Source organism: Chelonia mydas, chromosome 19, assembly GCF_015237465.2.
Source record: "Chelonia mydas isolate rCheMyd1 chromosome 19, rCheMyd1.pri.v2, whole genome shotgun sequence".
Taxonomy (NCBI): domain Eukaryota; kingdom Metazoa; phylum Chordata; order Testudines; family Cheloniidae; genus Chelonia; species Chelonia mydas.
Window position 1 is genome coordinate 7454268 of NC_051259.2, and position 14721 is coordinate 7468988.

The following is a 14721-nucleotide window of genomic DNA, read 5'->3' on the forward strand; positions in this document are numbered from 1 at the left end:
GTGGGGTACAAGCCATGTGAAGGGCAGTGTTGGTTCAGATGGAATCGTCTACTGAATTTGGGGGCAATCCTGTGTTTTGCAGATGAACAATGCATGGGAAAACCTAAGCAAAACCTGGAAGGAGAGGCTAGAGAAACTCGAGGACGCTATGCAGTCTGCTGTGCAGTATCAGGATACGCTACAGGTGAGGCAGCTGTCGGTGGTTACTTGTATTGTGTGGACCAGCAGCCCATTGTGCTTGGCGCTGCATGAGCAGAGAACAAAAAGATAGTCACTGCCCCCAAAGAGCTGACAATCTAAGGTAGGCCCTGGGTACAATGACCCGCTGAATGCAGTCCATTCAATCAGCATTTCTTCTGCTTCTCTGGTGACAATTTGAAATTGACCCGGCCTGCGTTCACCCTCTCAAATACACCCCTCTTTGGGGTGGGGGCGGCAAGGGATGGAGGAAATGGGCCTGATCCTAGTCCGCTGCTTATGCTGCGGTCGGTGGAAGGAAGGAGATCACTAAGCAGTGTGCATGAAAACTACCCATCTGTTTGCCTGGAAAGAGAAGTTCTGTTGATTGGTCCAAGGATGGCACCGTCTGCCCCCAAGCTCTGCTGATGGCCTGTGGAGTTGGGTGTGCTTTCCTTGTCCAATGATCATGGAGGTCTGGTTTTCCTAGTTGTGTATGTGTTCCTCTTAGGCAATGTTTGATTGGCTGGATAACACCGTGATTAAGCTGTGCAACATGCCACCAGTCGGCACTGACCTCAACACTGTTAAGGAGCAGCTGGATGAGATGAAGGTAAGCGTGCTGCATTAGACACGGTTCTCCAGGGCTTGTTCTGTGTTGGAGGCAGAGTTCTGCAGTTTGTTTGTGTTTTTTTTTGTTTTCCCCTCCACGCTTTGGCAGGAGTTTAAAATGGAGGTTTACCAGCAGCAGATTGAAATGGAGAAGCTTAATCACCAAGGCGAACTGATGCTAAAAAAAGCGACGGATGAGACAGACAGAGACATCATCAGGGAACCGCTGACAGAGCTGAAACATCTCTGGGAGAACTTGGGCGAGAAGATTGCTCACAGACAGGTATGGTGAAGGAGAGCTGCCAAAACCCAGGGCTGAAAATAAACCTGTAAGTCGTCAGCATCCTCCTCCTCTTCCTGCTCCCTCCTGATTAACGTTTTTCTTTGCTACCTTTGAACAGCACAAGTTAGAAACTGCTCTGCTGGCACTTGGTCAGTTCCAGCATGCGTTAGCAGAACTGATGGCCTGGCTGACCCATACAGAAGAGTTGTTAGATGCACAAAGACCAATCAATGGCGACCCAAGGGTCATTGAAGTAGAACTTGCCAAACACCATGTACGTACTCTGTGTTCTGCCTTTTTGTCTGGCCTTAAAGGGGACAATGGCTCCCTGGAAGTTATTTGCATTGATTTGTTTCCTTGGGATAGGGTTGGAGTTAACAAAACATTGTAGAGGCAAGTGTCTAACGTGACCCAATCCACCCTGTGCAGGTGCTGAAGAACGATGTGTTGGCTCACCAAGCAACTGTGGAGACAGTCAATAAAGCCGGCAATGAGCTCCTGGAATCCAGTGCGGGAGACGATGCAAGCAGCCTGCGGAACCGCCTGGAGAAATTGAATTCGTGCTGGGAGTCTGTCCTGCAGAAAACGGAGGAGAGGGAGCAGCAGCTGCAGTCAACGCTTCAGCAGGTCAGTGAGCTTGTTCTGGAGACAAACGTTCGTGCTTGCAGAAGAGATCTGCAGAGGGTGTCTGTGCTGGCTTGGCGTCTCTCTTTCCCGGGTGAAGGGTAGAGGAGGTGATGTATAGTGTTGTCTTCACTGCTGGGAAAGGTGTTGCTACCTCGGGGTAAGTGACTTGTGTGAGCTGTTGTAAGATGACAGGGCTCTTTAGTTTTACCTCAAGATAAACTAGGTGAGGACAGCACTATGTCCCCACCTGAGATTAACCTCGCCTCGTTTACCTCATGATGGAACTATAAAGTACCTTGTCTTCACTGTCTTTTGACCTGGGGAGAACTCTCACGCGTTAGTTACCCCACCTCCATCCCGGTAAGAAGTACACCTTTTTCAGCCATGAAGACCAGGCCATAGACGGGAGGCACAAACGGTCTGTAAATAGCAAGTTACTTCTTTCCAAACCAGAGATGCATTTGTTCTGAGGGGAAGTCCTGCTCTTTAGGACAAGCCTTTTCTCTTTGAGAAGTCAACTGTGCGTGTGTGAACTTGCTGAAATGGGTGTATTGTTAAAAAATAAATAAATAAATGACAATACACCCCCTCTTTTTAGTGTCTTTGTAAAACCCTTATCCACCGTGTCAGGAACCCCAGTGTTAAACCTGAAAGCCAGGCAATGGTTGTTGCTGTCATCTGATCCCTGGCTGATTTTGTGTTCCTTAACAGGCCCAGGGTTTCCATGGGGAGATTGAAGACTTCCTCCTCTGGCTAGCAAGAATGGAGAGCCAACTGTCTGCATCAAAACCCACAGGAGGTTTGCCAGAAACTGCCCGTGAACAACTCAATGCCCATATGGTAAAGATTTCAAATGCCTCTAATTCAACTAACTTCTCTCTGAAATGTCAGCACGGAAACATGTCTGTGCTGCATGGTGTAAGTCTAATGGGGAATGGGATGAGTGTTTCTTTTGCCACTTCTCTCTCTCCAAGGTTACAGAGGGGCATTAGGTTTGCAGATGATGGCTGTGGACAGAATTTGCCACTATCTTAATGAATGAACTGCTTATCTCTACTGATAGCATGATGATAAATATCTCATTGTCAGTTTGCTGTCAGTCCTAACCCCAGTGTCTCCACAAACATGGAGTCTAGTGAACTGCAAATTCCCGATACAGTATCTCTGTCTCTAATATTTTGATGGTGGTTTGGTGTAGGAGCTGTATGCCCAATTCAAAGCCAATGAAGAGGTCTACAGTCAGCTGTTGGCCAAGGGGCGATTGATCCTGCTAAGCCGCGATGACTCTGGCTCTGGCTCAAAGACGGAGCAGAGTGTCACTCTGTTGGAACAGAAATGGAACCTGGTCAGCAACAAAATGGAGGAGAGGAAGGTAATGTATTGAGCTAAAATATGATCCCTGTTTACTACGAAAGACATGGCTTGAAAGTAAAATGCCATTAGCTCCCTGTTGCGGTAATGCTCTCTCCAGAACGCAGGTCGATTGCAATAAGCAGAATCAGCCATGTGCTTCAGACATCCAAGATCAGTGCTTTTAGATCAGTTCTTTTAGATAATTTCTCTCCTGATTACATCTGCTTAGCATGCCTTCTGACATAGGTGTTATCAGTGATGTCTGACATCAAAGTGTTAACTGTACAGCCAGTTACCAGAGCAGGGTAAATCTTAGAGAGAAAATTAAAATAAAATTAAATCTGAGTGAACATAAGAGAGAGGCTGTTACACAAGAAATAAAAGAAAGTATGAAGAGCATTATCCAGTTCTGAAAAGCAAAGATACACTGCTGCTTCTTAAGAGACAGCAGGCCAAATTCTCTGCTGACCGAACTCCGTTGCGCTGGTACTTTGGTCAGCGATAAGTTCTCTCATTAAATCAGAGAAGCTGGCCTCTACCCGGGCTGAATTTCTGGTTCCGCAGCTGTCCCCACTGAAGTGTTGTCTCCCTGCCACAGAACAGCTTATCTCAGGGAGGCTTGTTTCCTAGGAAGCTCTGATGGTGATTATTGAGCAGTCTCCTCTTTCATGTACAATTCCTGTCCGTTTGTTTCAGAAGAAACTGATTCTGAAACAGCCACTTTCACTGAAATCTCCTCTTCTTGGTAAACAAGTCATGTTCTTTGACTGAACTGATGAGTTCCCATTAGAGAGCTCATTTCATCTTAGCTTACAATACATGTCTTTGTCTGCAAAGCCTCACATTGTGAATTTGGTGCTCTCTTGTGTTTTCTCTCCCCCCGCCCCCCTTATTAAAATGCAGTCGAAGCTGGAAGACGCTCTCAACCAGGCAACAGAGTTCCAGAATTCCTTACAGGACTTCATTAACTGGCTGACCCTCGCAGAGCAGAGTTTAAACATTGCACCTCCACCCAGTCTTATCCTAAATACCGTGCTGTCTCAGATAGATGAACACAAGGTAACACGCTGATTCTGTTTTACAAAGCAAAAGTTTGTTGTAAGCCATGCTCAGTGCTTTCTGTGTCTGGAAGAAACTAGGAGACATTTCCATGCTTTTTCTTTAAATGAGAGTAAATCTTCGTTACTCCAGGTTTTTGCCAATGAAGTCAATGCTCACCGGGACCAGATCATTGAGCTGGATCAAACAGGGAACAAGCTGAAGTTCCTCAGTCAAAAGCAAGATGTGGTTTTGATAAAGAACCTTCTGGTCAGTGTCCAGTCCCGCTGGGAGAAAGTAGTCCAGCGTTCCGTGGATAGAGGCCGAGCTCTTGATGATGCAAGGAAACGGGCTAAACAGGTGAGGGATGTGAAAATGGTTGTAGAGGACCCGGCGATATGGCTTATTCTCTAGCTTTCAGAATCCAAGTGTCTCAAGCCTTTGGAAGGCCTGGAAGACACAAACACCAAGCTCTAACTGCTCTCACCTTTTGTGCAATTTCAGTTCCACGAAGCTTGGAAAAAGCTGGTTGATTGGCTGGAAGATGCAGAGAATCACCTGGACTCTGAGCTGGAGATTTCCAACGATCCAGACAAAATCAAATTGCAGCTCTCCAAGCACAAGGTAGAGGGTTTGTTTTCATTCCAGCTGTGATTAATGCCCTCAAGTGTGGGTTAGTTGGAAAGGAAGAGAAACCTGCTTCCAGTCAAAGCAGTGCAACACGGTCATTTTTCTAAAATCAGAGGGAAGAGATGATCCAATCAGAGGAACGGCATACTCCACGCGTTAGTTTAACGTTACAGTAGTATAGTTACAAAGTTGTATGAGAGAGGCATTTATGCCACTAAGCTATTCACTCACAAGTTTTTATGTATTCTAAAGACATTTCCTTTGTGCTCTTCTCTGGTTGTAACACTCAGGAGTTCCAAAAGACGCTCGGTGGAAAACAGCCTGTTTACGACACTACGATCCGGACTGGCAGAGCCCTCAAAGAAAAAGCCGTGTTGCCAGATGACACTCAGAAACTGGACAACCTCCTTGGAGAAGTCCGGGACAAGTGGGACACAGTCTGCGGCAAATCTGTGGAAAGGTGAGAGGAACATTTGTTGCAGAACACTGTTGCAACAGTGAAGGACCGGAGATGGGATGACCCTGTGAGTTTGATTTATATCACACACTGTAAATGTGCTGTTGAGAATATGGACGTAGGCCACAGAGCAGAGATGATGCCAAGCATGGCATCAGAAATGTAAACTGAATGTCCAGCCAGACTTCCGTAAGGAGATCGATCCGGGTGAGGCTCAATCTGCAATGAGGCTATGTCTTTTGGGGGTTTGTCATGATGATGATACCATCAGAAAGATGGGTGGAAGAACAAAAACTCTCCAATTGAACTGCAAGCAGCGTTGATATTCTGGATGGAAAGTTTGTACAAACATCCTTTGATACTCTCTTTGCAGGCAGCACAAGCTGGAAGAAGCCCTGCTGTTCTCTGGTCAATTCATGGATGCGCTTCAGGCCTTGGTGGACTGGCTGTACAAGGTGGAGCCCCAGTTGGCTGAAGACCAACCAGTCCATGGTGATCTGGATCTGGTCATGAACTTGATGGATGCTCATAAGGTAAGAGTGGGGGGTTTACCAGTTGCCCTTTGGGAAGCAAAAGTAACTTTAGTTCCCCATCCACTGCATAACAGACATACCAGGCTTATAGCATCTTGGCAAGATATGTGCTGTTGAGCTGCATATCCTGCTGTGCAGGTTGATTTCCATTGAGTAAATGCCTGGAAGACTGATTTGAAAGATGGTATCGCTATTTTGGAATTATCACATAAACTTTCAGTTCTGCTTTGTTCCACCTTGGCTTTTATCAGAAAGATCTCTCTGTTTTTGGAGCGGGAGAGAGGGGGTAAAGTTTTTATCCTTCTGTAAACTCCACTTCGGCAGTATTCATCAGGAGGTCTCAGATGTAAGTGCTTTCGCTTCTGGGTTAGGTCAGAGGTTCAAATCCCAGGCTAGAACTTGGGCTCCTGTTCCAAACAGCCACTGCATTGGCGTGAATGGTGGTGTCCTATTAAATATGCCATCCTTCGGGCAAGAGATTAAACCAGGATTCCTTCTGCAATGCTCTGATGGTGCCCAGATGCAAGTTAAAGATTCCCGTACTGCTCTCAGAAAGAGTAGAGGATATCCAGGATATCCACTTTGGTATCCAGGTGGACAGTCTCAATAAAACAAGCTCAGCTGTCTCCAGCTTTGTGTGATGTTCTGCTGATGGTGTGACTGTGTTATAGTAACCCACTGGTGCGTGTGTAACCTGACTGTGAGCGGATCTGTAACGTACACTCACCAGTGGGTTATAATGTGTGCCAACGTACTCTACATATAACCAATTCTGTGTCAAGGAAAATAAATTATACTAGCGGAAAAATGCCGAAACTGAAGCATTTCAAGTGGGTTTTGGTGGAAGAAAGCAAACCACCAGTTCAACTTTATATACCCCCTATTGTCAGACTTGAAACACTTCAAGCCTATGCTGCCCTCTTCTCTAGAGAACAAGAGTAAAACCCTCAGTACGAAGACCCATGATGGACCTTTCTCTTCTCCCTTGGTAGGTTTTCCAGAAGGAACTGGGGAAGCGCACGGGCACAGTGCAGGTGCTCAAACGCTCAGGCCGAGAGCTCATCGAGAGCAGCCGGGATGACACTACCTGGGTTAAAGGGCAGCTTCAAGAGTTGAGCAATCGTTGGGACACGGTGTGCAAGCTGTCCGTGTCCAAACAAACCCGGCTGGAGCAGGCCTTGAAGCAGGTAAGGAGAAAGAGGCTTCCAAGTTCGCTTTCACTTTCAGGGTTTCATATGTGGCTCTGAACCTGTACAAATTAAAGGGTGAGTCTTGTCAAGAAATGAACCAGAAATTTGTGTTCTGGAGCTCTTTACAAGCATTTGCCATCTTCCGGGGGGTGGGAAATGCTATGGGACGCACTCTCTGCCCCACTGTGGTTACGATCCTGGACGAAGGCTCAGGAGATGTAGATACAATTCCCAGTTCTGCCAGACACCCTGTGTGGCCTGTGGCAAATCACTTAATCTCTGTCTCAGTTCCGCTTTTGTGAAATTGGGATAATACATCCCTACCACACAGGGAATGTTGTGAGGATAAATTAACATCTAGAGTCACTGTCATGGGATCATCTCACGGTGAGAGTACAGATCGTTAGAATGCTCAACCTCCAGTGTTTATTGTGCAACTGGAGTGGTCCAGCAGATAACAGTCAGAATGAGAGAGCTGCTCCGAGGGTCTCAGTTATTCTTCCACTCTCTTTTTTTCTTTTTGAATAAAAGCCTTGATTGGAAAAGCGGAGCTGAAGAGAGAGCCGTGTTGATATGCAGTTTTGGCAAATCAGAAGGGAATGGTGATAAACTATTCAGAGCTATATGAACAATACGAGAGGGTGGACTAAACGTAAGCCTAGGAAGGATAAAAGATGCCAAGGTGGTATTTTGATACATAGTAGTTAGTATATGGAATAAATGACCAAAGGTAACAAACTGAGCAGAGTACACAAATGGTTTTAAAAGGGAGTTCGTTCCCTTTTTCAGTGCAGCGAACTCAAAGGGAAGGGGACAGGCTACTTGACCAACTCAGTTGTTTTGTTGATTTGTGTCACTGCAGCGCCTACACGCCCCAGGCATGCAGCAGGATCTCATCGTGCTAGGCGCTGTACAAACACAGAGCAAAGACCGTCTGGTCTTTTATTGCCTCTGTTCCACAGAGACCCTGCTGTGCCTTGCTTCTTGAATGGTGGGTAGAGACTCAGGCCGGGTAGAGACGCTAGGAGTCACTCATTGCATCGGTCTCTTGGTGCCGTTTCAGGCAGAGGAATTCCGGACTGCAGTCCACATGCTGTTGGAGTGGCTCTCCGAGGCAGAACAGACCCTGCGCTTTAGGGGAGCTCTGCCTGATGATGCTGAAGCGCTGCACTCGCTCATTGACATACACAAGGTAACCAGTGAGAAATGTGAATGTGAGAAAACATGGATTGAGCAGGTGTGTCTACACTGCAGTGCAAGGCCAGGGTTAGCAGAACTTCGAGTTCGCAGACCCTGCCTTTGTTAGCTTAGGGCTTGGTCTTCTACACTCATTTGTAACCCCAGGTTAGGAACTGTTGAACCTGGGTCCCTTTCTGGGGCTCCAATATTATGCAGGCCCAAGTCCAACCCCCACCATGTCCCAGACTTCCCAAAGTGTGGCTGCTCTAGCCTCTGTTTGTGGTGCAGCGTGGGAAAACTTGACTGTCCAGAGGACAAAGAAAGTCGGTCCGTGGGCTTGGGGGATATTTTAAGCAGACTCCCAGATCACAAGTCCAGTGGGGGCTGCGCCTGTGTTGCAGGGCAATAGGGCTTGAACCCTGGGTCCCAGCGTGACTCAGGCTTGGACTCCCCACCCCCGTTGGGTCCTGGGTCCAAGCTCTGGGGTAGTGCAATTTGTGTGTCGCCGGAATGGGGGTTAGGCTTGAGCCTGAGTTCAAACCCTGGGCTTACACTGCTGTGCTGACATATCCAGAGCGGCCCTTCATGAGAAGATGCGTGCCAGGAACAAAGGGCAGTAACTAACGTCTCACTGTTCGGCAGCAGGAGTGAGACGCTTGGGCAAGAGATTTTTCCAAACAAGAGATTTAGATCTTGTTAAATAGCTACATGGCCTGAGTTGGGCTGGAGTTGTAATACCAGGCATTGGTGGGTAGGGAAAATTACTTGTGCTCTATAAACCTAGAATGAAAATAACTTTAATCCAAAACTCCCAAGTCACTTTATTTTTGAGTTTAGGGTCAGGTTAAAGGGACCAGATTGTCTCTGTTGGTATGACAGCCGTTGTTGTTTCTGTGGAATTCTGCTGTCTAGGAGTTCATGAAGAAAGTGGAGGAAAAGAGAGTGGATGTGAACGCGGCGGTGGGGATGGGAGAAGTTATCCTAGCTGCATGCCACCCAGACTGCATTACCACAATTAAACACTGGATCACCATCATCCGAGCCAGGTTTGAGGAGGTGAGTCACAGAGGACCCGGTCTACTTGAGCAGAGGCAAGGTCTTTCTCGTCACTGCCGGGAAATAGGGCCAGTAATAGAATCAATGATCAGTCTCTTCTTTTGGACTTTTCTTTGTGGGGAAGTTCTCCGGCCTGTATTATGCAGGCGGTCGGACAAGATGATCACAGTGGAACCTTCCTGCCTTGGAACCTATGAAGCAGCAGGACATGTAAATGGGTTACTCTCCTGAACTATAGATGTCCTAGTCCTGACCACTTGGATCAGTTCTCACAAGTCAATGTGCATCAGCCAGTGAACCAGCGAGAGTGGTGGCTGCCTTGTTTTCCTTCTCCTGAGGGAAAACGTCACAGAGTAAGTGCCTTTGTTTCCCATGCTGACAGCTAGTCTTGTGGATGTTTCCATCAGGTTCTGACCTGGGCAAAGCAGCACCAGCAGAGGCTCGAGACTGCGCTTTCAGAATTGGTGGCTAACGCGGAGCTCTTGGAGGAACTCTTAGCATGGATTCAGTGGGCTGAGACCACACTGATCCAGCGGGATCAAGAACCAATGCCACAAAATATCGATCAGGTCAAAGCCCTCATCTTTGAACACCAGGTAACTCCATTGCTGAGATCTGTTAACTTTCTGTCTACCCTGCTTCTGGGGCAGGGATTGTGAGTCTGACAGGCAGCAGGGAGGCCGAACTTTTTGTAACAACCACCTTTGGGGAAGAAGAAGAGTTTACTTTTATGATCTTATTACAGCCACATGTTAGTCATCCAGACCTGTCACTTTTAAACAAGTCTAGGACTTGTGTTCCACTCAGCCAGGGAGCAAAATATCAGGACTGGAAATGAAAGCCACAGCTGTGGAATAGTTTTACCGCAAAGCCACATAGCTAGTATTCAGTATGTACTTGTGTGTCTGCTACGGGCTTGGAGTTTCTCAGCAAGAATCTAGAGCAACAGCAGCCTGAAGTTGAGAAGATGATAAATGTTACAGTTCTCTTCTCCCTTTTGCCTTTAACAGTCCTTTATGGAGGAGATGACACAAAAACAGCCGGACGTGGACCGGGTCACTAAGACGTACAAGAGGAAAGCCACAGAACCAGCTCACGGACCTTTCATTGAGAAATCCCGCAGCAACAGTATGTTTGCAGGTTCTTGCTCTGTGCATCCTCTACAGGAATGCATTCTGAGCGAGAGGGAAAAACACACAGGAAACTAATTAGTCTGGCTCTAATTCTCAATTAGAAATACACCCTGCTTTGCCAACCGCTTGAAATTGGCTGGGAATTGCCAGGGAATGAGAAGGGGGAAATGAGGTGGCATTTGCAATAGTGGCTGACATATGCCAGGAGCTTTATTATTCTTTGCCTTTCTGCCATCCGAAGACTCCTGATGGCTCTGATTTGAGTTTACAGAGATTTTGCTATTTTAAGTGTACTGAAAAGTTTGTGCTGTATTTAACTGGTCCGGTTACTATTCTAGTTTCTCTCGCATGACCATTTCCTCATGTCTGATTCTTGCAGCAGAAAGTCCTATTGGCACGAGTTCAGGAAGATGAAACCAAAGGGAAAAGGAAGACAGGAGTTGGTGGGGGTGGGGACCGCAGATTAATGGTGTCTGTAAAACTGCAATACCACCAGTGCTGTGGTGCTGAACGTTCTTAACCTCGTATTTTCTTTTTTAAAAGCAGCCAGCTCAGTCCTTATGGGAAAGCCTGTGAGAGATTTTCTATTTGAGAAACAAACAAAGCTGTTGTCTTTTTTTTTTCTTGGATCATCCAAACCCCCCATCCTGCAATATCCCATGTGGCATATTTTTCTTTCTCTAGGGAAATCCTTGAGTCACCCTGCCCCTCCTCCCATGCCAGTTCTCTCCCAGTCGGAAACGAAGAACCCCCGGATTAACCAGCTCTCCGCACGCTGGCAGCAGGTGTGGCTGCTGGCACTGGAACGCCAGCGGAAGCTCAATGACACTCTTGATAGGCTGGAGGAGGTAATGACCCCATGATGCTGGTACACGGGGGGTAGTTTGTGGTGGAAGAGAGTCGTTTACTGTACTCCCAAGAGAGAAGGGCAGAGAGCTGCCTCTTGAGTGGCGTTGTGCATGTCATGGGCTCTGACTGCCCTAGTCCTAAAAATGCCAAACAGAAAAGTCTCCACTAAAATAGTGCGGCTGAAAACCATATTCCGTAGTAACTGCAGGTTAACCTGACTGCTCTGCTCTACTAAAGTCAGTTCTGCTGCTAATGAAAGTCAGACCCGGTTGGAAGCAATAATAATAGTCTGGAAAATATAGTGCTACGATGTATATTTTTTTTTCAAACCTCTAATGTAATTTTTGTTTTCATTTATGCTTAACAAAGCAGCTATGCCCAGAAGTGAGTGTGTTTGTTTTTTGTTGCTTTTTCTGTAGGTCAGTTTGGTTTATCCGTATGAACGTTTTTCTTTGTGACTTTTAACTCGGGGGCTTTTTTAAAAGCACTAAGATGTCGTTGTTTTGAGTCACCCTGAGCTCTTCTTAGCTGAAGGGCTCCTGAAAATCCGTCCTAAATGTGCTTCACGAACTGAACAGTCTTCTCATGAGCAGTGATTTAAGCTAGTCTTGGCCATTGGCACTGAAGTCTTGGCACTGAAGTTCCAGAGAACTGAATTTGGAAGCATTTTGGGGTCTTGCTGCCCAGGTCCGCAGAGGTGTCGTGTCAAGAGTCAAGTTGGTGTTGGGGGAAGGCAGGCTGACGGCTGAATAAGCATTACTTGTTAGTTTATCCATGGAGAAACATTGCTATCCACCTCAGAGGAGAAACTGCTGTCCTTCCTGCAAAAAAAACCAAGCAGGAAGCTCTGTTCTCAGCTGCTTAGGCGAAAAGCGAGAGAGAACAATGCAGATCTGCAGAGTGGGAAAGGAATTGGAGTTTCAAAAATAAAGGAACTAGGGCATCCTTAGGACAAGTCTGGGGAGAGAACCCTGTTCTTAGACGCCTGCAAAGATGCTATTTTTGTATGCGTCTGTGTGTATGTGTGTAAGTCTGTTATATCGGCATACGTGTATGTTTAAAAGTTTGGAGGATACTTCACTTTTTTCTGTGTCTATGAGTGTGTGACACGTATTCGACATGGTGGCTGTCTGATGCATTGTGTGCCCTGTTCTGTTATGGAAACTGTGCCCATAGCTATGGTTTTAAGAGGAGTGGCCTAATTATGCCTCTGTTTCCAAGAATTGCTTTGAAGAGGTGTGGAATATTGAGAAAGTGACAGTCAGCCCCCAAAGGCTATGCACAGTTTGACTTAGTCGCTGAAATCTTAGCTCAGCAAGATCTTCTGTAGAGCAGGGGATGTTTTCTGTCTGTACTTTCAACTCCCATTGACTCTAATTGGTCTTCTTCCAGTTGAAGGAGTTTGCGAACTTTGATTTTGACATCTGGAGAAAGAAATACATGCGCTGGATGAATCACAAGAAATCACGGGTGATGGACTTCTTCCGGCGTATCGACAAAGATCAGGATGGAAAAATCACCCGGCAGGAGTTTATTGATGGAATCTTAGCATCTAGTAAGTCTTGATCTGTTTCATCCCATCCTTCCGCAAAACCCAATAAACCCATCTCCGAGAAACTTTGTTTGCTCCCACCCTTTACGAGGCAAATGCAAGGCACGTTTCTTGCTCCTCTGTCAGGAGAGGACAGCTGTGAAATGATAGCTTGGCAATCCCACCCCACATGTTTGCTATTGTAGCGATATGCCAAGAGGCTGTCATTGCTTGAGGCCTGGAATCTATATTATACTTTTCAGAGTAGCAGCCGTGTTAGTCTGCATCCGCAAAAAGAAAAGGAGTACTTGTGGCACCTTAGAGACTAACAAATTTATTAGAGCATAAGCTTTTGTGAGCTACAGCTCACTTCATCGGATGCTTTGAAACTCAAGTAGTCATGTAGCCTGTTTCCTTTCCTGTGACTATTGTGGTGGAGACTCCAGGTATGGAAGCGTGTGTGTGTGTGTGGGTGGGGGGATATAGAGTATATGCTCTTTGCACAGATGGTGAGAGGATACAAGGAGTTATCTATTCTCAGACTGTAATACGTCTCTGTTATTTGTTTTTCTTCTGCATTCCAGAATTCCCCACCACTAAGTTAGAGATGACTGCTGTGGCTGACATCTTTGACCGGGATGGGGATGGCTATATTGATTACTATGAGTTTGTGGCTGCTCTCCATCCTAACAAAGATGCTTACCGGCCAACCACAGATGCCGACAAAATTGAGGATGAGGTAAAGGAGATTCTAAGGAGAGTGGTATTTTAGTGGGCATTATGTAGGGCTTCAGTTTTTCAATGTGTCAACTTCTCAGAATATCTATCCAAAGGGGGAAACTTGTGCCTTGATGAGTACCCAGAGAATCACAGTGGTACTGACTTGAGATCAATGTTCAAATATTTGGATATTCAAAACATTTTAAAGTGAAGGTTGTTATAATCTGTGTTTTGTGCACAATATGCTGTGTCCCATGTATCCAGTACAAGAGATGCAAACTATGGATCCCTGACCTTTTCCCCTCTTGTTTGCAACAGGTCACAAGGCAGGTGGCGCAGTGTAAGTGTGCAAAGAGGTTTCAAGTGGAGCAGATTGGAGAGAATAAGTATCGGGTAAGAGGAAGATGTCCACCTTTGCCATAATAGCACAAGCTCTCCTAATTCCTAGCTCATGTGTGATCCTACCAGGGAGAAGTGTCCATTTTAACTTCTACTGAAGCAACCTGATTCTGTCGTACTGTATTGAGATCTTACTCTTTAAAAGATTAAATCAGAATTTTTACCTATGCTAGCCTCTTACCTTCTGAGATGTTAAGTCCAGAGATTAGACCAATAACGTGCACTCAGGAACCTGAGACATAGACTTATCTTGGGCTCTGTGATGAGGGAATAACATGAAGAGTTTAGAGACTAGTTCCTTCTTCCCCAAGTTGATCTGAGGGTCTCTAGAGACGAGACTTTCTGGGGAAACGGCAGCAATATGCCCTTAATGGAGCACACTGATTCCTTGATAGTAGTCATAACTGTATGATCCTATTGGTGGGGAGCTTGCAAGTGGTTTCTCTATCACATGAGCGTGTAATGGAGGGGATATATGTGGACAGATGATGATAGATGGTCTGTGAGATCCTCCTGTGACTTTTTGAGAAGAGGGCAGGCTAAGGGTCAGCATGCTTTCCTGGTGCATTAAATCTTGGATGTGCCTAATAGCACAAGAACAAGACAAACATAGATGTGGCAGTGTTCTGAGAGAGCTTAGCCCACTCACTAGTGGGGATGTTGTATCTGTAGATACCTATAGACAATAACTACCTTAAAGTTTTATGTGTGTACCTTACACCTATGGTTTTCTTCACTTGATGTAGCTCATTTCTAAAAAGGTATGCAAAAAATTTGTGTAATGGATCTGTTTTAAGGTACTTCATGTTTTCATTTCAAATTATTCATTGGGCTGGACCGGCAGCAAACCATCCAGGTTTCCTGCATGCTTTGGGCATGGAGGAGTTAAAATAGCAACACTTGCGCACGTTCAAATATCAGATTTAGGGCAAGTCTACACTACTGCACTACATC

General features: G+C 46.0%; 1 protein-coding gene across 28 annotated transcripts in view; it reads left to right on the forward strand.

Moving 5' to 3' along the window:
• Positions 1-14721, forward strand: part of MACF1 (microtubule actin crosslinking factor 1) — a 252980-nt gene that overhangs the window by 222399 nt on the left and 15860 nt on the right. For all 28 annotated transcript variants that reach the window (XM_037881677.1, XM_043531974.1, XM_043531971.1 and 25 more), the window contains 21 exons: positions 83-184; positions 689-790; positions 899-1072; positions 1191-1346; positions 1502-1699; positions 2411-2539; positions 2898-3071; positions 3956-4111; positions 4244-4450; positions 4595-4714; positions 5011-5180; positions 5551-5710; positions 6703-6897; positions 7964-8092; positions 8992-9135; positions 9543-9731; positions 10146-10263; positions 10953-11116; positions 12510-12672; positions 13233-13387; positions 13687-13761. In XM_037881677.1, coding sequence (XP_037737605.1) covers positions 83-184; positions 689-790; positions 899-1072; positions 1191-1346; positions 1502-1699; positions 2411-2539; positions 2898-3071; positions 3956-4111; positions 4244-4450; positions 4595-4714; positions 5011-5180; positions 5551-5710; positions 6703-6897; positions 7964-8092; positions 8992-9135; positions 9543-9731; positions 10146-10263; positions 10953-11116; positions 12510-12672; positions 13233-13387; positions 13687-13761 — 3180 coding nt within the window. The remainder of the gene's footprint in view (positions 1-82; positions 185-688; positions 791-898; positions 1073-1190; positions 1347-1501; positions 1700-2410; positions 2540-2897; positions 3072-3955; positions 4112-4243; positions 4451-4594; positions 4715-5010; positions 5181-5550; positions 5711-6702; positions 6898-7963; positions 8093-8991; positions 9136-9542; positions 9732-10145; positions 10264-10952; positions 11117-12509; positions 12673-13232; positions 13388-13686; positions 13762-14721) is intronic.